At 33.5% G+C, this 24,566-nt stretch overlaps 2 protein-coding genes and 1 long non-coding RNA gene across 4 annotated transcripts; 2 read left to right on the top strand and 1 right to left on the bottom strand.

Annotated features, from left to right (window-relative positions):
• Window positions 1-1,297: 1,297 nt before the first annotated feature.
• LOC146943132 (AT-rich interactive domain-containing protein 5-like) lies at window positions 1,298-7,543 on the bottom strand. 2 transcript variants are annotated; one of them, XM_085757208.1, is made up of 14 exons: window positions 7,257-7,543; window positions 6,919-7,125; window positions 6,696-6,829; window positions 6,320-6,359; window positions 5,817-5,869; window positions 5,540-5,585; window positions 5,125-5,217; window positions 4,130-4,252; window positions 3,973-4,024; window positions 3,826-3,895; window positions 2,963-3,029; window positions 2,787-2,837; window positions 1,923-2,015; window positions 1,298-1,713 (listed from the first exon to the last, which is right to left on the bottom strand). In XM_085757208.1, the coding sequence occupies exons 2-14, from the start codon at window positions 7,117-7,119 to the stop codon at window positions 1,609-1,611; spliced, it is 1,128 nt and encodes a 375-aa protein (XP_085613334.1). In that variant the 5' UTR covers window positions 7,120-7,125; window positions 7,257-7,543; the 3' UTR covers window positions 1,298-1,608. The 2 variants fall into 2 exon arrangements, with proteins under 2 accessions (XP_085613334.1, XP_085613333.1); XM_085757207.1 differs by having other exon boundaries at window positions 6,919-7,129.
• Window positions 7,544-14,999: 7,456 nt separating this feature from the next.
• On the top strand, window positions 15,000-16,101 carry LOC146943133 (uncharacterized). The gene is made up of 3 exons (XR_015033579.1): window positions 15,000-15,120; window positions 15,204-15,344; window positions 15,772-16,101. It is a non-coding gene; the product is annotated as an uncharacterized LOC146943133 (long non-coding RNA).
• A 4,188-nt stretch (window positions 16,102-20,289) lies between these two features.
• On the top strand, window positions 20,290-22,893 carry LOC146943134 (polyol transporter 5-like). Its single transcript, XM_085757209.1, has 3 exons — window positions 20,290-20,646; window positions 21,090-21,436; window positions 21,659-22,893. Exons 1-3 carry the CDS (start codon window positions 20,517-20,519, stop codon window positions 22,721-22,723), a joined length of 1,542 nt encoding a protein of 513 aa, XP_085613335.1. The 5' UTR covers window positions 20,290-20,516; the 3' UTR covers window positions 22,724-22,893.
• The last annotated feature ends 1,673 nt before the right edge of the window (window positions 22,894-24,566 follow it).

Here is a 24,566-nt window from a genome sequence, read left to right on the forward strand (position 1 = left end):
CCTCCTCAAGGAAGGTTTGAGATTCTTTTGATATCTGAGACAATTTTCCCGTCACCAGCATCGATGAGTGCGGGAGGATTGACAATTAACTTATGAGACAGTGAAGGTCAGATGATTGGGAGAGTGTGATTCTCCCTCTAGTGGATTCAGATTCAGTGAATTTGATGGTCCTTTGCAAACACTACATCTGAAAAGTTGTGTTCAAATGCCTATGGCCATGAAGAGCAGAAACTTATGATTTGCATATTGATGTTCAATTAAAACATAAAAAATTGCTTTTCTGACTTCAATATCTTCCCAATAACACATGGAAAGTACAAAATTGCCCCCGACGGTAGTTAACTACCGTTGGTCAAACCGGCAGCAGTTAACTACCGCTGCGTTCCTGAACTTAAAACAACCCAGCAACTCAGTTTCTGGTTTACAGAAACACATGCAAACAGACAGCTGATAGCGTGCAGATAGCTGATAATGATGTGGCCATGAGCGCCGAGATGACTAAAGAGGAGCTGGTGCAGGAGATAATCCGGATTGGCAGTACTGGTCGCCCTGCCCTTATGTATCAGATTGTCAGGCAGCGCAGGGGGCATAGGCATCGTAGGCAGCAGGGTTGATCATTAGGCTTTTTTATGTACATTTTGACTTTGATGATGGAGATGTATTATTATGACATTATTTGTACCATGTGATATTTCTATGACATTTACGTTCGTACATTTTATATTATTTTTTACATTTTATTATTATCATGTTAAAATTATTGCGTACCTTTTATATTGATGCATTTGAAATTGGATGAAAATGAGTGAAAAAATGTGTTCAAAATAGTATGTATAAACATGTTCAAATGTGGGGAAAAAGAGGAGAAAGCTGCTGGAATTTGAACCAGGAACGCAACAGCAGTTAACTACCGCTGGCTGTAGCGGCAGTTAACTACCGCTAGCCTCAGCTGTAGTTAACTGTTGTCGTATCTCCCAACGGTAGTTAACTACCTTTGAGAGCAAATTGGTATTATACTTGTGTTTTTAGAAAGTTTCTTATGTCAGAAAAGCAATTTTCTAAAACATACAATTGAGGCCTTGGGTGGGTAGGTCAATTGATTTAAGTCATTAAAGAAGTTGAGGAGTTCAAGTTCTCACGAGGAGAAAAATACCAATTTGTTATTTTCTTTTTACAAAATATTAGTATTTGTTATTAAAAACAAATTAGATCAGCCGTTTATAATGTAACGGTTTAAAAAATTAACTAAGAGGTCACATGCATATATGTTTCTCACCTCTGTTTCTTGTTCTCGCTATTGAATATGTAATTCATACGACCTAATTTGTTTGATTATTTGCTGCAATCATGTTTTTTCTTAAGAGTAGCACAAGCGAAGTTCAACAACGTAAAAAAAATCGTTTTCTCATGAAAACCAAGCATATTGCACCAGTGCATTTGGTATTTTACCTAGAGAGAATAAATCATTGATAGTAAAGTTCGTCGATAGTTTTAACTAAACCAACAGGGCTAGACTAGTTCCTAGCATAACCATGCTTTCACTGTCTATAATTTTTTTACTCCTTTTGAGAATATGCGAGAAACCAATCATTTTCCGGGGAGGAAAATTCACACAGCTCCCTGCTCGAAAGGAACGCGTACAAATAGTCGACCATGCAAACTAACAACAGCAGATGTTTGGAGTGGATCAATTCTCGCAGGTAAGTTCACAACCTGGAAAAAAAAAACCAGCTAATTTCATTTACCCATTTTCAAATCACAAGCCAAGCTAATATTTAATATTGTTGTACTAATGTGATAAATTCTACTGTGATAATATTGTTGTACTAACGTGATAAATTCTACTGCTACTGTTAACATTGTGATATCCAGATGAAAATAGTAAATATATCAAGGTATTTGTTGAGAGAAGATAGAGTTACCTTTTTGAAGGGGGTAATACCCCATGGATTGTCAGCATTTTCTGGCATACCAGTTATAACAAGTCGTCCAACTGGATCGGATTGGACCCGTACCTGGATTCATTCAATCAATCGTAATAAAAACATAAACCAAGGAAGGAAAAATCATAAAGGAAAAAACACACACACTCTTAAATGACACTCTCTCCAAAACTAAGCAAGTGAAAACATCCATCCTTAAATAATTGAGCGATTATGAACACAATGGCATAAAATTAAGTCCACTCTTGTTCACTTTAGAGAAAACCCCTGAAAAGATTTTTTTTGGATCATGAAATACAAGTAGGGACTAATTTTTTAACATGACAATGCCATCAAGGTCATGTCATCAAATTACTTCCAACACATACAAAACTATGGTGGAAGCATTTCTCACGAAAATGAATCCAACAGCCAAAACAGCTCAGTAAAAAGTGTTTGTTAGAAAAATAGTAAAAAGTGTTTCTTTGCACATCCTACGTTATACATCTAAGCTTAAGAATCAAAACCTATAATATATTGCAATAATTTAAGCATTTGCCAAGTTTTTTATTACCAGTGATTTTTAGGTAATTAAGACTCGGCAATGAAAACCGACATTTTTTTTTTGGGGTATGTAGGCGAAGTGGTAAGCACCACTAAAACTCACAGTCACAACTGTGAGGTACCGGGTTTGAACCTGGGTGAAGTTGTCCAACCTAGTAATTTCGGCATCGCTAGTTGCGCTAGGCTTTATAGACAAACCGACATATTTTTGATTCAATAGAACTAGGTACCTTAATATTAAGTAAGTTTTACCAGCACAAAAATAACAAAGGATAAAGATAACGGAACTACAGAGGTTACCTCTTCACGAAGGAGCCCAGGAACTAGAGCATATACTTCAAAACAATCCTTCTGGACATGGATATAGCAAACAATTGTAAAAAAAAAAAAAAAAATCAATTTAAAGGAAACAATTCTGCAATTATGATACATTAAAGGACATGAATTGGGTAAAGAGAAAAACCAAACCGACTGACCGTTTCCCGCACATTGATCTTCACCCAATCAGCTGGGGGTCCAATGTCCACTACTGCTGTGACCAACCTACCAGATGAAAATCATTTAGCTATGGTTATTACTTATTAGAAATACAAAACTTTAATGATGCACTTTGAATTTGGAGGGTGACCCAAGTAACCCGATAACAGATGACCCAAAGCATCTTGGATAGACTTTGATGCCACCTTGGAATTTGGTTGGGTCTAACCCATCCCTACAAAATCAGCTTATAGAGGGTCTAACTCATACCTACAAAACCGGATTATAGAAAGGGATGCCTCCTACCTGTAAACGCATTTTCAAGCCTTATCTTATCCAATATGAGACTCTTAACAGCTGCCTCTCAATTATTTCAGATTTCAAGTAGGAATTATTAATGGTTAAATGGATTGTGGTGTCAGTAATATAGATGGTATCCACACTGACATCATGCAAAATATCAAAGCATCCCCAATCCACATTTGCTCTGTGTATTGATTCACAAAATAGTAGGGGAGGAAAGATGGAATTACAGAAACCTTAAGAGCAGTCTCCAAGGACCTGAATAACATATGGACAGGGGCAGTACCAATGGGTGGGGGGATGCACAAAATCGCTCTGGTTAATTCTTTATTTTATTTTGCGGTAAAACAATAAATCTAATAAAAAACACAATTATTGATTAATTTTGAACAATTATGATATTATGATGCTCTTGTTGATTAACGAAACTTGTTATAATGAAGGGAACTCACATGGGGGTCAATAAAGTGAAATAAAAGATAGTAGATGGAGAAACCAACAGTGAAACAGATATAAATTATATTATATTTCAATTGATAGAAAAGACCAGTAACTTAACTGCCTGTCTCCTTCTATGTTTGCAGCTCTGTCATCCATACCAGACGGTGTTCTTTGTTTGTTGATCACACCTAATTCATTGAAGCAACGAAGAAATTATGATGCAAGTAAGTTATAGGATAGTCAATGTTGATTGTAATGAGCATACCGATATTTTTTAGGTTCTTTTCACGTTTTGGTGTGGGATTGAAGTTCTTGTCCTGTGCAAGAAAATACAAAGAGGTCAAGTGATTGAAACATCAAACCAATGTATAAACACAACAAATGACAATAAGGGGAATAGAAATTCAAAGATCCCAACAGACCTTAACAGCTGACTCAGGAACCTCGCCGTATCCCATAAGGCGCTGAGCATGCCAACCTTGCATTGCACGTGCAGCCGCATCCCTCCGCGCCCTACCTGAGCCTGGAGCCTGATAAACAGCGGTCTACAAAAGAAATTCATCATTTCAACACTCTCCTTGCTTTTCATTTTGCCGGAGATAACCAGCGGTCTAGACAAGAGGCTTTACAGTTTGAGGGTTTTAGTCAACACCCACACCCATCTGCATTTATCAGCATGGCCAGTAATGGATGTGATATCCAGCACTGTTGGCTACTCTATTGGTTTCTCCTTTCCTTTGTTTCTTAAAGTCAGTATTATTATCAAAGACATATGAAGAATTTGAGACACAAGCCAATGACTTATCTCCAACTTGGATGTTGTTGCCAATTGTCAGTTTCAAAGAAACTATTTTAAATGTATCATAACAAGTTTTTCATTTCTAGGTATTCGTTGGCGTTTGTAAAATGTAGGCCCTCTAGTACACATGAAAGTTCACAGTATGTTCCTCTAATATTTAATAACAAATGCATTAAAGAGAAGTAGCTTTTATTGATGAAAAACTTATGAGCCATTTTTTGGGCTTCTGTTTCTTATCTATCTATCTATCTATCAAGGTACATCAAGTTATCATTCAATGCCCTGATCATAAACAAAAACCCATTCAGTTCCTTATCTTTTCCGCTTAACTGTGCTAAAGAAAACAAAAGTATGATTCTGAAATATTTCTTTTTTTACTCTATCAAGTAAACATATAAAATTTGTTGTTTTTATTCTAGCAGTTATGTTCAAATCCAGTAATGTGAAGAGTTTTTGCTTTACACCTCAACTTCTGTTTCCAATGCAAGATATGAGTATAACCGAAGAATCAAACCCATTCCACGACAAAGGAAAATAGAGGATCTTGTTTATCTAAAATTACCTATACGTAGACATGAAATCATATAACCAGAGGGGGGCAAAGAGCAATATACAAACCTCTTTTTCCACACTCGATGGTTGATGGAGTGATCCGACGGGGAGCTGTAACTCCCCAATCTCTCTCTTATGCTTTTCATACTCTAAAAGTGCCTGCACAAATTGAGATTTTTCAGACATCAGACACAAAGGAAACAGAAGATCAGGCAAGTGGCTAGAAAAGGCAACAAAACAAAAGTCACACTTGAAATAGTACAGGACAGAAAAGCATGTAATAACAGAAAATCTTGGTTTCATTTTCAGTGCAATCCAGAAGTTCTGTCACAAGGACAACTCATGCCATGAGATGGTGATATAGAGGCAGAAGACACTTTTTCCAAATTCACACCGAAACTGATGCACATTGTCTCTCGTTGATACAGATTATGAATTGTATCTATTTAATAAGCATAAACTAATGAAACATAAATGTTACCTTCTCATAAAAGATTCTAAACGTCCATGAGACTGTAGTGCAAGTCCTGTGGTAGAGAATGTATTCAGTAAGATAATGAACAGCAAAGGGATCTCTGTCTTTAAGTGAATTATTGAAAGTTTTTATCTTTCAGAGACTGAATTATGTATGTCCATAACAACTAGTTATGAGCACAACTCAGAAGAGTACAAAACTAAATCAAAGTAAACAGCAGAAATGCGAGATGACGGGCTTTGCTTATTAAGAACTACTGAACAATAATATATCTAGTCCTTACTTGGGAGGGTGGAAAGACTCTCCTACTGACCGCCACAACTTCGATGCAGTTACCTACATATATTCGGTGAATATTGTCAGTTATTTATTTTTGAACAGGCAAAAACAAAGTATTATTAAAATGAAAATGGCCAAAAACATAAGAGAACTAAATAAAGATCCCAAAACATATAGCACTAAATGAAATAAAAATGAAGAATACCAAACAAACTAGAATATAATGATATGTTCTCAGACGACAACAACCAAGTCTTATCACGCTAGATGGGAAATGTATATCTCTCTTTTTTTTTTTTATTAAAAAATATAACTTTAGGGCAACACAGGTATCGGACAGACGACAATCATGAGCAACAAATACAATTTACACCAACTGCACCATGCGTTCTTATTGGGAAATGTATATCTCTGACAGCATTGTTAAAACTATAAAATGCAAAAAACTACGGTGATGGGCTATAAGCATGCAAAGAATGAGCAATAATGAAGCAAATGGATCAGTACCACTTCATAGCCACCTAGTCTGATAACAGCTCTCCATAACCTGCAGCCGATGAGAAAATAAGCAGTCCGCTATCAGATCAGAACAGTTAATAAAAAAAAAAAAAAAAATTCAAAACTAGTATACGTTACGGAGAGCAATAACGGGCTAATACTTCAGAACCACAAGAGAGGAAGACACCACCCACATCTCCACCTAAAACCTTACGGCATTAGGTATATGGGTAATCTAACCTCCCTTATATATTCAGCATTTAGCCGCCAATTCACAGTTGATGTGGGACTAACAACTCAGACGCACTTGAACCATTTGAAAATACTTGCGAGAAAAAGGAATTATTGTAACAAACAATTTGAAGGGATTTTATATAATACATACTTGAGGCAATTCAATGGGACTTGATAAAACTTGGGAGGCTTGAATTCCAAGGACCTCGATCTGTAGAAATGCTCGAGCTCTTTCATAAAGGCTTCTCGCTCCATAGGCGTACCGGCTTCATCATAAGCAGCCATCTGCATAATAAGATAACAATAAAAATGTATTCAAAAGAATGGTTCTTATAATAATAAAATAATGAAATCAAAGAGAAAGTAGTCACTACCTCGCCAGCATTGTTATTATTGACTTCTGTAACGTTCTTAACTTTAGGTTTTGGTTGTTGTTGTTGTTGTTCAAGTTGAGGAGTGAGGGTAGAATTGACTTTTGTGTCATCAGCAGCAGCAGCAGCAGGTTGATCAAGCATTTGTTGATCAGCAGCAGCAGCAGCAGCATTCTGAACGAGATCCATTTCATGACCCTCCATTGATTTCTGTCTGAGTAAGTAGGGTTTTGTAAAGGGTTTATTATTATTATTATTATTAGTCACAAACAAACAAACAAACAAGTAAATAAATAAACAAACAAATGAGAAAGAGAAACGACGACGGTAGTGTAGTGTACCTTGTTGAGAATGCGAGAGAATTGCAGAGAGAAGAATAATTAATTAATTGAATGAATCAGAGAATTAATTAGAGTAACGCGGTTATCATATCATATCATATCATAACATTGAATAATGATTCAATGAAAACTCAGAATGGATAATTGGGTGAGTCACGTGTGTGTGTGTGTGTGTGACGAATTGTTTGTTTGGGTTTATCACAAACGCCGTTTTTGAGTATCAGCACTCAGCAGCTCCACCTCTCCACGGCTCACTCTTCTTTCTCTTTCTCTTTCTCGGGATCCTTCGTTTCTTCCATTTCAATTTTACTATTTTATCCCTACTTTCATTCTTCATTTCTTTTCTCTCTCAACACATATTTTTACCCTTTTTGTGTAGTTAGAAAAATATTTGGGGTAAAGCAAAATTATCTATTATTACGCTATATTGAATACACTAATTGATTAAATTTATAGTGTTCGATAAAATTAAAGGGAATAACCATTTTGATCTCTGAATGTATAACGAGTAGTCAATAGTTTTTCAATATATCAAAGTTCTAAAGTAGTTTTTGATTGTACATTTTGTTAGTCAAAATAGTTTTTAACGTTAAAATAACGGTGAATTAACTTATAAATATAAAATGACACAAAAAAATGTTTAAGTAATATAGTTTTTTTTTCAAATAATATAACGAGGGTAAAATTGAAAGAAAATATATAAGTTATAAAATAATTGAAATAACTAATCAAAATAAACTATAGCTAGTAAAATTAAGCAATAAGTTATTGAGAAAATATGCTACCAAATAAGTTTTTTTCCTTGTCATATAAATATGCTACCGAATAAGTTCTTTAGTCCCTATTATTGACATTCACGACGCTCACCTCACAGTTAAAGATGTGTTAACTTTCACCGGTCAACACACGGATGCTCTCTACACTTCTCCTCCGCAGCCTGTCACGGACACCATTAATCATTTTCACACTAATTTCAATATCACGGTTGAAGATGCTTTTATTTGGAGTCATAACAAAAATGGCGTTTACTCCACTAAAAGTGGTTACTCTTGGCTTCTCTCCCTCATGGAACCAGCCAACGTTATTACTCCGCATTTTTCTTGGTCTTGAATTTGGAGTTTGCAGGTACCGGAGAAATTCAAATTCTTTATTTGGCTAGCTTGTCATGACGCGGTTCCGACTTTATCTTTGCTCCATCATAGACACATCACAACTTCAGCAACTTGTGGAAGATGCGGTGAGGGAGAAGAAATCTGCATGCATTGTGTTCGTGACTGCAGATTCTCTTGTGTCATTTGGCAGAAATTTGGTTTCGCTAACCAAGATTTTTTCTCTCCAAATTGTGCTCAAGAGTGGATCAAAACCGGCTCCAAAGGCTCCCGTCGAACTATTTTCCTCACAACATTATGGTGGTTATGGAGACACCGCAATCAGGCGTGTTTCAACACAGAAACTTGGTCCATCACTCGGGTATGCATCCATATTCAAAATTCTGCAGATATAATATAAAAGAGCTTTCAGCAGGACGGCAATGTTGATTTCTTGGTTCGATGGAACAATAACAATCACCACTATCATATACTCAACGTTGACGGGAGCTGTTTGGGTTCTCCAATCCGTGCAGGTTATGGTGGTTTACTCCGGACCAGCGTAGGGTCCTTTCTCTCAGGCTTCTCCGGTTACCTCCCTAGATCGACTTGTATTCTTCTGGCTGAACTCATGGCTATCTTCAAAGGTCTGAGGCTAGCACTAGATATGGGGCTGGAAGATTTGGTTTGCTACACGGACTCTAAATTATCCGTTAACCTCATCACAGGTACACACTTCCAAGTACCACGCTTATGCAGTGATTATTCAAGATATCAAAGATGTCATGGCCTCTCGCAATTTCATTATCCAACACACTCTCAGGGAGGGTAATCAATGTGCTGACTTCGTGGTCAAGCTAGGAGCGTCATCAGATTCTGACTTCGTTCTCCATCTGCTTAGAGCTGATGCCATGGGAACTTTGTTCCCTAGAGCTTGATTGCTGTTTTTTCTTCCTGCTTTCTGTTTTTCTTTTTTCTGTTGTTTGTTAGCTTTCTTACCAAAAAATAAATAAATATAAAAGGAGCACTTGAGGATGAAAGCTATAAAGGAGAAGTTCATAAAGAAATTGAAAGGAAATCAGTGTATAAAACGTGACGGATAATTAAAATTATATTTTCCTTCTTTAGATCAATATGAACTTGTCATGAATCAGTTATAAGAATATTACCTCTTGAAGTGCAAAAATCTTGTCGTTGAAACGTTTTCGATCACGAGTAAAGCAAAATAACGATGTCTCTACTCGGTCTACACGAACAAACCTTCTCTGATGATTGGGTGATCGGTGCTAGTCAAGTCAATAAGAGCTTCAGAGAGATTAGGGTTTCTTGAAAGTGGTATGATTTTCAGAACCATGTGAATTCTATTTATTGACTCACATATGTACACCTCTTAGATATTTTTAAATATTTTTAAATAAAATCTATATCTTTTGAAACAATTTCAAAACCATGTATTGATTTTATTTAAATCCAAAATATATCTTTTGAAACATTTTTTTGATAGAATCTTTTGAAATAATTTTGAAATCATATATTTAATTTTATTTAAATCCAAAATATATCCTTTTGAAACAATTTCAAAACCATATATTTAATTTTATTTGAATCCAAAATATATCTTTTTTAAACAATTTTAAAACCATATCTTTGATTTATTTTTTTTGACAGAACCTTTGATTTGATTTAAATCCAATTTAAATAAGATATGTATTTTGAAACAATTTTAACATCACATCTTTGCTCCCTAAAAAAAAAAAACATCACATCTTTGTTATTAATTAATGAATAAGTCTTGTTTATTTATTTATTTTCTCTCGCCTATTTGTCCGTTGTGTGACCTTGTAGATTCTCGTAACGTTGGCGATAATATTAAATCATATATATATTGAATATTACGAACAACTATATGCATCCATCAATACGTTGATGTCACCCAAGTGACGAGAATATCATGTGATCCGTCGATTTTTTTATAACTATCATGTGTATAATTACCTATTTTCTCTTATATTTGTATCGACCACGATGTATATATTGTGTCGCCCTTTTATTTATTTTGAACTATACCGAGTAACAAATAAGTCAAATAACTCATATCATGGGCGGATCTATCATATAGGATGTCTATAGCCACACCAAAATTTTCCCGATTTTTTTAATATGTATATAAGATGTCTATAAGAATGAAATGTTAAAGTTACAGATGGACTTGAACTGATACAACTAACTCAACTAAAACAGTGAAGATTGTTATTTTGGGTGAAATAGTACACAATTTAATTTCCTTTGGCAAACAAAAAATTTACACTATTATTTTAGACACACCATATTGACTAGGATCTGCCCCAGTCTCATATTGACTTAGTTCGGCATGACCATGAGTTTTTATAATCATAAATCACCAAGAGGCCTACATATATTTCTCATGTTGTGCAGAATTGGTAAATCCTGTATAGGATACTCATGCCTCTCAATATGATTCATCAAGTATCTATTAACACACGTTATAATTATCTTGTTACATACAACGTTTGTATGACAATAAATCACATGAGTCCACACCTAAGGATCATAGTGGTTTTAGGTTTAAGAGAATGTTATACCTATGTATAAATTTAATATCTTGTTTTCATGACCCGTGAGAGGTGGTCATCAGTCTACATACATAGCAGTCCCAAAGATTTATTACTATCCCGATTCATATTAAAGCTTGACTACATATACTTTAAGAATAATGTCTTTATATTTAACGGAGTCTCGCGATCAAGTCACATGTAACATTCCATTAAACAAACAAGCCAAATCCATGCTATTAGAGCTAAAATATCCTCGGGTGGTGGGGTGTAGAAAACATGTGCCCTAAATTTAAACTCTGAGACCATAAACATTTATTCAGCCCAAATACCCAATCCTCCCTTGAACAAAACAAAACATGTTCATTCTATTCTATCTTGGGTTAATTATGTTTCTAGTCCCTATAAAATAGCGACCTTGTAAGTTTAGTCCCTACTTAATTTTAATAGCATTTTTAGTCCCTATAAAAAAAAATTTACTTATAATTTTAGTCCCTGCTAAAACAAAGTTTGATTAATTATCCTTAAACTCTTAAATTTTTGAACGATTTTTTTGAGACAAGATTAGAACACTATGAAAGGTTCGTTTACTAAAATTTAGAATTTTCTGACATGAAATGAATTAAATATGAATTTTTTAAAACGACAAAAGTTAAAGATAAAAAGTAATAAAATCTGGATGTAGAAATCAAATTTTGCAATAATTTTTTGCGGACGAACTTTTAGTAATGTTCTAAACATGTCTGCAAAAAATTGTTCAAAAATTTAAGAGTTTAAGCATAAATTAAACAAATTTGAATTGAGTAGGGACTAATACTCAGTGCAGAAAAACAAAATTAGGGACTAAAAATGCTATTAAAATTAAGTAGGGACTAAACTTACAAGGTCGCTATTTTATAGGGACTAGAAACATAATTAACCCTTCTATCTTTCATGGTGAATAAGTTATTTATTCAGTAAATAGGCAATTACCCCCAAAAATTGTAAGTTTCGTCAATTATCTCCTGACATTAACAAAACTTCAATCACCCCCCTGAAATTGCACAAAGTTAATCAATTTACCCCATCCGTCAAATTCTTCTGTTAGTCAACATGACGTTTTGCAAATACCCCCTGAAGTTTTGCACTTATTTGCAAAATGCCCCCCGAACTTGAAATTTTTTATATTTTTTTCTTATTAAAGACAAATAATTATCAGTCAGCTTTATGTCTCCTCTTAAGTTCTTGGAATAGAATTATTAAATTTTATCAATGACATGTGTATCATCATTGTGATTTCACCTTTGACTTATTGATCTTCCTTTACAAGTTGATTATGGTGCCATTCTCATCTGTCCATTTGTTTATTTCCATTTGTGTTTGTTTACAATTTCCATTCATGAAGCTCATGGCCATTGTTTGGATTGGATAGGGTTTTTGTGTTCCTTTTATGCATATAGATAGATATAGATTATGTTTTTGGAGCATTTGAGATCAATAGTAAACAGCTACTCATCATACCATACGACAAAAATGGTTAATGAGTAGTTCAAAAATTAACAAGATTTGCTATCAAAAAAGAAAGAAAACATCAAATAAATTGATCAAACAAATAAATTTCGATTATGGTGCAGAATAATGTGATGGGAATCGACCCAACATAAAACTAACTGTTAATTATTTACATTTAATATCCTTTGAGTCAAGTATAAGAAAAAAATATATAAATTTTCAAGTTCAAGGGACATTTTGCACATAAGTGCAAAACTTCAGGGGGTATTTGCAAAACGTCATGTTGACTAACAGAAGAATTTGACGAAGGGGGTAAATTGATTAACGTTGTGCAATTTCATGAGGGTAATTGAAGTTTTGTTAATGTCAGGGGGGGTAATTGACGAAACTTACAATTTCGGGGGGGGGGGGGGGTGGGTAATTGCCTATTTACTCGTTATTTATTCAATCCACAACGCACACACGAAGCATGGAACAAAAAAAATGGCGGCGATTGACGAATTCACGACGGGGAGACTGTGATTGTGCCCACTGCATTACGTATTGTTGACCTGAACAAGAAGACAACTCTCCTTTGCCCACATTGTTAAAATTGAAGGAAGGCGTAACGATGGTGATGATTACGGTAATAAGGTTGATTTCACAACAACCACATGCAATTTAGAGAACTTGAGCATAATTTTTGGATGGAACAATTATTGGTAAGACTTTACTTACCTTTCGACCAACACCAAATTACCAATGTCCATTTTCCCTAAGAACCGGAGGATTATCACAAAAAAAAAATACTCTATATTAAAAATATATAAAATCTCGCTTTGACAATAACAAAATATAATAAGAGTAATGCTTCTTGTAGCGAACGTTTTTCTCGCGAATCTACCACGAGCAGTTATATCCAAATCCATGAGGTATTATAGCATAATCCATAATCTATATCAACCACTCGTTTATGCCACCAAATGAGAATCCAACGCCATTTACTCTTCTTGATAAGTTCGTGAAGTAATGCCTCGCTAGAAATAGCAGTCCTCATATAATAATTACTTTTTCATCTAGGGAGTTCATTGAATTGAATCGAAAAAGTTTAATTAAAAGGATAATGATACACGGAACGGAAGGCCGAACAACTATTACTACATTTTTGTTTTGTTTTAAAGGACTATTGCATTTTTTGTTGAAAATTAATTTTTTTTTTCATATAGTTTTATTTGCATTTTTGACCCTTGAAAGAGCAAGTGCAACATTTGTTTAAGACATAAAAAGGTCTTGTGTTACTAAAAAAAAGTGCTTGTTGTGTATTGGGGCTAAATCCCGTGTATTTAGCACAAAAAAGAGTCTTTTTTTTTTTTTGACAAAGCATATAAATAACAAAAGAGAGCAAATATGGCATGAGCTAAAATCAAACACAAGTTAAAGACATTGTATTTTATGTAGCACATTCACCTTATCCAAGAAGAGAAAGTTAAATACAAAGTGTAGATAAATGATGTTACTGGAGCATAATTTTAGGAAAAATTAGCGGACAATATCAAATTACAAAAGAAAAATTACGAAGGACCAAAAACATTCAAAAAGTTGGTGGCCAAAATTACACAATCGTAACTTGATACTAAAAATGCATTTAACCCTTTTTTTTATTTTGTGGATAATATATGATCCACATTATTCTAAGGCTATTTTTTCCTGACCTATTTTATTTGTTGAGGCTTCATAATCATATTACATGCGAGTAGCGACACACACAAATATATGATATGATTCTAGTTGATTTGGCTGGTGTACCTATTTACTGGAAAAAAGGCAGATTGCCTATATTAGGGGAGTAGGAGAGGTACATTCACATAAAATTCCAAACTCCATATGAAAGTGATCATCATAATCATAATCATAATTCATAAGCTATAAGCAAAGTTATTGTGTTGCGTCCCTCCTTTTGAAAAAGATGTTAAACCCCCCAAAGAAACAGGTCCACCACTACATTGATGTATCACTCAGGCCAAAATAAAATCAGCACCAAACATGCGTACTTTTCCACCACCACCATGACACATGTCCAAATATATAACACAAATGTAACCAACATATTCTCTAACAGCAAAGAAATTATAGTCAATTTTTTTCCTCGCATGTACATTTGTTATTGGATTTTTGGTCCCCATGCTAGAGTTCATGAGTTAGCTTCTAACTATGATGTGAATAGTAAACGGTAATGGGGTATACTGCTACCATGTCCATAGTACGTACCTAAGTTAGGAACCAACAATTATAAGTTTGGATTTGAAATCATCTTCATGACCAAGATATGATCATCGTGACGAAAATGATGACCCAAAGGTATTTGATTGTTTGTTAAAATGAGTTGCAGCACTAATATATGTTAGATAAAATGACCTAATACTCTTCCCCACAACAGTGACACTTTTTTTGGTACAAAGATTTTGTGGGGAATAGAGTAATATATGTTGTATTATAGTAATTTCTTAATCTTCTTGAAAAAGACATTGAAAGAGCTTTACTGTAATAAGAGGTTGAGATTGATTCTTACTCTCAAGTCTCAACATAATACTATAAGAACAAGAACATTAACATTGACCTTTTGAAAAAATTTGATGTAATTTTATTGTTGAAACTATAAAATAGAGCTTTTATGTGGCAATATATGATGGCACTGCGATTTCCTCAAGATTCAAATACCCGTTAAGTTCATTTGTAAGTCAAATATTTTGCTATATTTAGTCTCATCATAATTGAAGATCCAAAAAGCTTTTAGAACTCTTGCACATGTATTGTAGGTACGTTGCAGATACCACAAACAAACATGATGCAGCGCAGTTTGTAAGGCAATCAAGATTGCCAAGTGTGCCTTGGAGAAACTAGTGACCGAAGTTGATCCACTTGGATATGATTTACAGGTTGATGTACATTATGCAGAGGTTGAGAGTTTGTGGCGCTGATATTTCGTACTCATATTATGTTCTTGTCCTCTCTTCATTTTTTTTGCATTGTTTTTGACCAACAAGAAGTGAGAAAAAAAATTATCACAAAATGGTGGTACAAATTAGGGGTGGCAATATGATCCATGAGATTCATATCCATCCAATCCATCCATCAAACAATTTTTTTTAATAGATTGGTTTAGATTCATTCACCTTATTTCAAAAATTCATTGGATCACCTCCTTAAAAAAATAAAGTCCAACGGATAATTTCAAATAATATTAATATTTTTTATTTTAATACTGATATATTTGATAAAATAAAAATAATTTAATAAAAAATCTGACAAATTTTTTTAATATTTAAATATTATTTATTAATTTAATATATAATTATAATATTATTTAATATTATTTTATTATAGGTGGTGGTCAATGTCGGAGTTGACCGGTCACCGGAGCATCACCGCAGATCGTTGGAAAATTGACCGAACAACCACCGTGCGCCACCGGTGGACAACAGAGGGCTAGTTGTGAAGTTGAGTAAATTTACGACCTTCGCTGTCTTTCACGAAATTGATGTTAGTGGTAGATAATGTTTACCATAAATTATATGTAGGAGGTCCATGATATTTCTCCAAATCATGATCTATTGCGGTAAAACAATGAAATAATTACGAACAGTTTACAATCTCAGTCGTTTATTAATTGAAATCGAATGATACCGATCAAACAATACCCAAAATAGTTCAAAATGATCTCAGCTATTATTTAATTTCGGACGGTGGGGATAAAAAATTGTGTGACACATACAGCTCATGTAAAAAAGTTTTGAAGGTAGTTTTTTTTTGGAGGGGTTTTAAAGGTAGATGTTGATGTGTATCTTACGGTTATATAAGCACACATAACTAATCACGTTAGGGGCCGTTTGATGGTCAGGATATGATAAAGGCAGGATATGATATGAAACATGATAACGATAGGATATGATATAGACAAGATAAACACTATCATATCATATGTTTGATGCATAACTTGATAATAACCTGATAGGATATAAATCATAATAAAATGACAAAATTATCCTTGTTATCTTCTTCTTCGGAAAACTCGATCTTAATAAAATAACATTAGAAATATCATCTTCTTCAATATTCGTTTCATCCTCAATATTCGTTGCATTCCCTCAATATTTGTTTCTTCCCCAAAGCAATTATGTTAAAAGAAATCAGTGGAATTATATATAAATTTTCATTTTTATTAAAAACAAGTATCTGCAAGATTATCACAAAGAAAATTAAGAAAGAAAAATTAAGGATGGATAATAACTAGATGCTAAATCCAATGTTCAATCGGTGGAGAATATTATTTTATTTGAGTTGGTATGATTGATTTATTTTATTTTATTGGTGGATAAATTAGAAAGCAATTTCCAATTGAACGTGAAGAAGAGAAAGAAGCGGTTGTTAGGAGCAACAATTTCAACATCATACGATGGAAATTTTAAGGAATATTTTTACCGTCTCTCTTTCGATATAAAATTAGGGTTACAATCAACCTAATAAATCAAATATTCAGGGCAAAAAAATCACAACAATATTTAAAAAAAAAGGAAGAAGATGATGAGCGATTAAGATGAAGATGGAGGGGGCGAGGTAGGCCAACGTAGAGGAGGAGAAAAGACAGATTCCAAGTTGTTTCGGGTAGAGTGTGGGCAAAATAGAAAAAGGGGATATGATATTTCTAACCCAGCTTATACTTAGGATAGGAAATACAAAGGCTTGACAGGATATGATTAATTAAAGGTTTAATTTATCATATCCATTTGGTGCGTCAAACGGAAGATTTGAATAGGATATGATATGGTTATCCTATCCTGCCTCCTTATCCTGACCATCAAACGGACCCCCTAAATGTTTTGTTATCATGTCAAATATATTAACTTGATCTTGCTTTTTAAAGTGGATCGATCCTGCCTTCTCTTTTTTGGTTTTATCACAGCTAAACAATTAAACATAGTACCAGTTGAAATTTTTCTTTTTCTTTTCGCCAACTAGAACTAAGCAGTCCATCTATCCCAGCAACTGATCTTATAGCTGGATTATGGATACGCTTATTAATATTTTATTGTATCACTACTAATGACTGAACAAAATGAAAGGATATTATAAAAATTATGTAGATAGATCATATACACCAATTGTAATCTTAAAAGAAACAAGTTGCTCACTACCAGTTATAAGATACATTTGAATATTTGATGATCGGAATAGGAGAAACACTTTTCATAGAGAAATTCTTGTGCAGGAACGAACCTAACGTATCATTCTTACAAACAACAAATTAAAACATGATACATCATTGTTTTATTTTAAAATAATTTGAGTAAATGAAAAATAACTGCTCCTCCTCTCTCTCCACCATTATTTGCGGTTAGTATTCTCCACCCCCAATCATGGTTAAAAGAAAAAAAAGTGACGTGTCATGTTTTAATTTGTTGTTTGTAAGAATGATAGTTAGATTCGTTCCTACACAAGAATTTCTCCTTTTCATATTCGATATATAATCCCGTTTTCTTATATAGGCTGGTCGGATAAATATCTAGAGGTTTAAAGCAAAATTTGAATTGCAGCCCTTTACCAACTAGCAACAAAATTAGAGGTCTTTTACGTGTCTAATTAGCTTTTACAATATTAACAAGATTTTTTCTAATTACATCCGAAGTATTTTTTTGTTGTTGTTTGGTGTGGCTAAAATAATAGTGTCAAAAAATTTGTCCAATGAAATTAAAAATTATGTATTATTATTTCACCTAAAATAACGATTTTAGTAAGGCTTAAATAGGCAAACCGTCCCTGTAATTTGGGCGCGTTTTGATTTTCGTCCCTGTAAAAAAAAAAAAATTTAATTACATCCCTGTAAAAAAAAATTTGTTTTAAAAAGGTCCCTGGCCCCACTTCTAGTATGTGCTGGCATGGTTTTGGCCACGTGGCAGTTGCTGATTGTGCAACTTTTGCCACGTGGCGCTGACGTGGCATGCCACATAATTAAATTTTGTTTATTTTTTTTCAAAATTCTAAAAATTCTTTTTTTAAATTAAAAAATCCGAAAATAGATTTAAAAATCATAAAAAAATTTAAAAATCGGAAAAAAAACTGAAAATTAAATTTTCGATTTTCAATTAAATTATTTTTTTCAAAATTCTGAAATTTTTTTTAAATTAAAAAAATGTGAAAATAATATTAAAAATTAATATATATTCTACTAATTAATTTTCAAATTAAAAAAAATAATTTTTGAAAATTTAATTTTCACTTTTTTTTCAAAATTTTTAATTTTAACACTTTTTTTACGAAATTTTTTTCCAGATTTTTTTTCGAATTTTTATATGATTTTTAAATTTATTTTCAGATTTTGTTAATTTAAAAAAGAATTTTCGAAAAAATAATTTTTTTAATTTATACATTCAGATTTTTTAAACGCATTATGATTTTTTATGAAAATATATAATCAGATTATTTTCACATAATTTTAAAAAATATATAATCAGATTTTTTCGAAATTAATATTATGATTTTAAAAAAAAATCAGTTTTTTTAATAATTTTCGAAATTATATATTCTGATTTTAAAAAATTATATAATTTTTCCATTTTTTTCATATTTCAAAAAATTATATTTTTTAAAATTTTATAATCGGAAATTTTTTTAAAATATTTTTAGGATTTTTTTATTTTTTAAAATTATTTTCATATTTTTTAATTTAAAAAAACAATTTTCAGATTTTTTAAAAGATTTTTTAAAATTTAATATTATGTGGCAAGCCACGTGGCAAATGTTGCACAGTCAGCAACTGCCACGTGGCCAAAACCATGCCACTTCAACGTTTGGGTGGGGCCAGGGACCTTTTTAAAACAAATTTTTTTTTACAGGGATGTTTTTTAATTTTTTTTTTTACAGGGACGAAAATCAAAACTCGCCCAAATTACAGGGACGGTTTGCCTATTTAAGCCTTTTAGTAATTTTATTTAGGCTAATTTTATTAGTCCAAGTCCATTTGTAACCCTAACATTGCTAATTTGATCAAAATGAATCATAAACGTCCTATACCATTTTATTCTTATAGAATTCCTTCATATAACATTTTATTCTCATAGGTATCCTTCATATGTAAAAAAAAAAAAAAATTAGTGTGCTTATAGCCACATCAAGCCATATATTAGATCCGCCAATGCGGCTAGGTATAAAAAAGATTGAAATATCATATCATATAAAGGTAAACGGAAAAAACTAAGAAACTTCTTGCACGTATAAAAACTTGAAATTATGTGTTTAGGGTTTATATGTATGCGCACAAAGGTTTTAAAAAATGAAAGAAATTTATTAACAACACATTTCAAAACATAAGATGTGTCCTTGACTTGAAAATGAAACAACACATTTCATAACCTAAGTAAAATGTTTCACTACACTACTTGCCATAACCAAATAAAAAAATTTACACTTAAGAAACTTTGTTGTGCACATATAAAAATTTGAAAATATTTTGATGCGAATTTTTTTGAAGATATCTCTGATTTCATATATAACACATGACAATATCTCTTTCATGATAAATTCTCTCTTAATTGTAAAAATTTCTTTGTAAAAGTTTTAATAATTAGAGGGACTATGTACTTTCATTCTCAACATTAAAATGTTAATAGTTCTCAGTGGTCTACCAAACATCAACTTGTCCATTAATCGACCGTCAATTGGTCTCGTGAATGAGACTATAATAACATGAACAATTTTAGCCAACCCCATTATTATAAATTATTGCAACATAATGCATATATATCACATAGTCTTAAGTGGACAAGAGACACCATGACAAGGACGTTTCTGAGAGAATGGAGACTTTACAATGTCTATATAAGCTGCGTCTTTGGTTCAGCATTATTTACAAGCTGATCAAACTCCATCTATCTATTTATCTATCAAACCTGTTGTCTAATTCTCATTATATATACATGCATGCACGTATCTAGCTATATATCACTATCAAGTATCAAATTAACGACATTTTTCTCTTTCTCTGATCTAGTGTTTTCTGTTTGATCAGCCTCTTTGTGCAGTACTGGGATATATATTAATTCAATCCAATTGTGTTATATAACTAATTAAGAATTATGGCGGAGGGAAACACAGTAGCTCAGAAGTCTCTGGAGGATTTCAATCCTCAAAAGAAACCTGAATCAAACAAGTTTGCTTTCGCCTGTGCTATATTGGCTTCCATGACTTCCATTTTACTTGGTTATGGTAAGTAGTGACTACATAATGTATATATTCCACTCTATACATATTGATACATAACAAGATAATAAATCACAATTTTCATTGGCTAAGTTTATGCTTACTACTTTTCCAAACCCAACCCTAGATTAATTTCTTCATATAGATCAACACATAAGTTTCATTCCCTCTTGGGAAACTACTATTATTTTATATTAGCTAAATGCATATTTGAATTGACGGTGAGTTTAACAACATTAATTTTGGTAAAAAGTAAAAACTACACATTAGAGTTCAACAAAGTTACGGTGACACTTCCTTCAAAAAAAAATAAAAAATTGTTGCAGTGACACTAATTTCATCAAAATATTGATTTCAAATATACACTAGATAGTACATGGATGAGCATGCATGAAAATGTATGGACATTAACTAACTACATGTATATATGTTATACTAATACTATGCAGATATCGGGGTGATGAGTGGGGCAGTGATATACATAAAAAGAGACCTCAAACTATCTGATGTCCAAATCGAAATCCTCGTAGGCATCATCAACCTTTTCTCCTTAATAGGTTCCTGCCTCGCCGGTCGAACCTCTGATTGGATTGGTCGCCGTTACACCATCGTCCTTGCCGGCTCCATCTTCTTCGCAGGCGCACTCCTCATGGGATTCTCTCCCAACTTTGCCTTTCTCATGTTTGCTCGTTTCATCGCTGGTATTGGCATCGGCTACGCTCTCATGATCGCCCCTGTCTACACCGCCGAAGTATCCCCCGCTTCCTCTCGCGGCTTCCTCACCTCCTTCCCTGAGGTACCTAATAGTAATATATAGTACTCCCTCTTATCCTTATTATAAAAAAACAATTCACTTGTTCACTTTTTTTTTAACTTCATTGAATAACTATGTACGTACGTACCTGGTACCTGGTCTACAATGAACCTAGCTAATGTATTAGTAGTAGTAATTAACAAAAACAAAAGTTACTTAATTGATCTTTTGTCTTACAATAATAAAGTGCGTGTGTTATATCAGGTATTCATCAATGGAGGGATATTACTTGGATACATTTCAAACTATGGATTTTCTAAGCTTTCACTTAGATTAGGGTGGAGAGTGATGCTCGGAATAGGAGCAATTCCTTCAGTAATCTTAGCCGTTGGAGTACTAGCCATGCCTGAGTCACCTCGTTGGCTTGTCATGAAAGGAAGACTCGGAGACGCTATAAAAGTACTCAACAAAACCTCTGACTCAGAACAAGAGGCTCAGCTTCGACTCAGTGAAATCAAAGCCGCGGCTGGAATTCCCGAAAACTGCAACGACGACGTCGTTTCAGTAAAGAAAACCAACGAGAGAGAGGGTACTACTGTGTGGAAAGAGTTGTTTGTTTATCCTACACCCGCAGTGCGTCACATTGTTATTGCTGCTCTTGGTATTCACTTTTTTCAACAGGCTTCGGGTATAGACGCTGTTGTTTTGTATAGTCCTACGATTTTTCGTAAAGCTGGGTTAGAATCTGATACGGAACAGTTACTTGCAACTGTAGCCGTTGGATTGGCGAAAACCGTTTTCATCTTGGTCGCTACTTTTTTGTTGGACCGGGTCGGGCGAAGACCGTTATTGTTATCTAGTGTTGGTGGAATGGTGATTTCATTGTTAACTCTAGCGGTGAGTTTAACGGCTGTGGATCATTCGCGCGTGAGACAAATGTGGGCCGTTGGATTGAGTATTGCATCTGTTTTGTCTTACGTGGCAACTTTTTCCATTGGTGCGGGTCCCATTACTTGGGTTTATAGTTCTGAGATTTTTCCGTTGAGGCTACGCGCTCAGGGTGCGTCTGCAGGGGTGGTGGGGAATAGGGTGACAAGTGGGATAATTTCAATGACGTTTTTGTCCTTGTCTGATAAGATAAGCATTGGAGGGGCATTCTTTCTGTTTGGTGGAATTGCAGCTTGTGGATGGATCTTTTTCTATACATTGCTTCCTGAAACACAGGGCAAGACCCTTGAAGAAATGGAAGGGTCTTTTGGGAAATTCAGAGGGAAGTCAAATAATAAGGGTGCCAACAATAATAACGGGGAGATCCAATTTGCCAATTAGGGGCCAATAATAAATAATGATGCTCAATTGATAATACCTGAGGTTGAGTTGAGGCAATGTAGTAGTAGTAGGGTTTATTTGCAGGTCTTTGTATTTGTATTATTATTAAGGTATTTATTTAAGTGTGATAATTTATGTTTTGAATGCAGCTGTGACAATTTATTGGATTACTCTGTCTTGTTAAAATACTGTTAATGTGAATGATTGTTTATAAAGCTTTGTCTAATATGCGCAAATAAATTAGTAGTTTTGTACCATTCATAAATTTATTTTCAATTATATTAAATTTAATTTAGTGGTAAGATATATTAATTTAATATTAAAAATAATTGTGTATAATGCAAGACATACATCCTTTATATACCATAGACTTGGTCTATTTATAACGTCTTTGATAATAGTTGAACGTTGCTTTGGTATTGGAGCTTGTCATTATCAAAATCTTCGATAATAGACAAGAGTAATTATATTTGAACAACTATATAGACAAGAGTAATTATATTTGAACAACTATTTGAGACAAGTTTTTGTGACAATTTCATTTTTCTTTTCATTGGTCAAAAACAATATAAAAAAAAAAAAAGGAAGATATAGTGAATAAGAACATAACATTCCTTCCAAAAGAACATAACATAAGCATGAGAAGGATAATTATCACAAAGTAATTATACAAATATCAATTCTCAATAGAGAGTATATTATATTGCTTTGACCCAAAAAATACAGTTTATTGCTTTATAGTTTACGTTTTAACTCACTTGTCTCTTGCGTCAAAAACAAAAAACCTCGACTTGTCTCTTTATCATAAACTATACCACTGTTTAAATTTTGTGAGAATTAATTTTGTGCTTTGGTGGAGTTCCTCAGTGTAGTGTTTTACTTTTTTTAAAAATAAATAAATAATGCATACTCATTCCGTCTCAATTTAAAAGTCATTTTAGCAAAATTTGTTTGTCTAAATTATATGTTGTCTTACAACACATTATTCCTTTTTTTGCTTTATTATTTATTACTCTATCATTTTCCGATTCTTTTGATTTATCCTTCCCATAGTACAAAATGACGGAGAAATAGAAGCTGATGTACATCATCGTATTCAAGCTGGGTGGTTGAAATAGAGAAGAGCCTCAGGTGTTTTGTGCGATAAGAAAGTACCACTTAAGCTGAAAGGAAAGTTCTATCGGACAGCAGTCAGACCGGCAATGTTGTATGGTACGGAGTGTTGGGCGGTTAAGAGTCAACACGAAAGTAAAGTAAGCGTAGCGGAGATGAGGATGTTGCGTTGGATGAGTGGTAAGACTAGACAGGATAGGATTAGGAATGACACCATTAGAGAGAAAGTTAGGGTACCACCTATAGTAGAAAAGTTGGTAGAAAATAGGCTTAGATGGTTTGGACATGTAGAGAGAAGACCCGTAGATGCCGTTGTAAGAAGAGTGGATCAAATGGAAGAGAGTCAGGTTAAAAGAGGTAGAGGAAGACCTAAGAAAACCATTAGAGAAACCATTAGAAAAGATTTAGAGGTCAATGAGTTGGATCCAAATATGGTTTTTGATAGAACACCATGGCGTCATTTGATCCATGTAGCCGACCCCACTTAGTGGGACAAGGCTTGGTTGTTGTTGTTGTATACATGATTTATCTTCTCCATACAACATTAATTACATTCTTTAATTTGTATTGAAATTGTTAAAATGACATAATTTAGGACATATGTAGTAGTATATAGTAATAGTAATAATAAACATATAGTGATAGTGATAGTAATAATAAGGCTTAATTAATCCTTTGGTCCCTTAACTTATTTTCGGATTTCAATTTGGTCCCCTAACTTTAAACTGTC

The sequence above is a fragment of the Medicago sativa genome, chromosome 3 (genome assembly GCF_051527215.1).
Source record: "Medicago sativa cultivar Bolivia chromosome 3, Bolivia_mono, whole genome shotgun sequence".
NCBI lineage: Eukaryota > Viridiplantae > Streptophyta > Magnoliopsida > Fabales > Fabaceae > Medicago > Medicago sativa.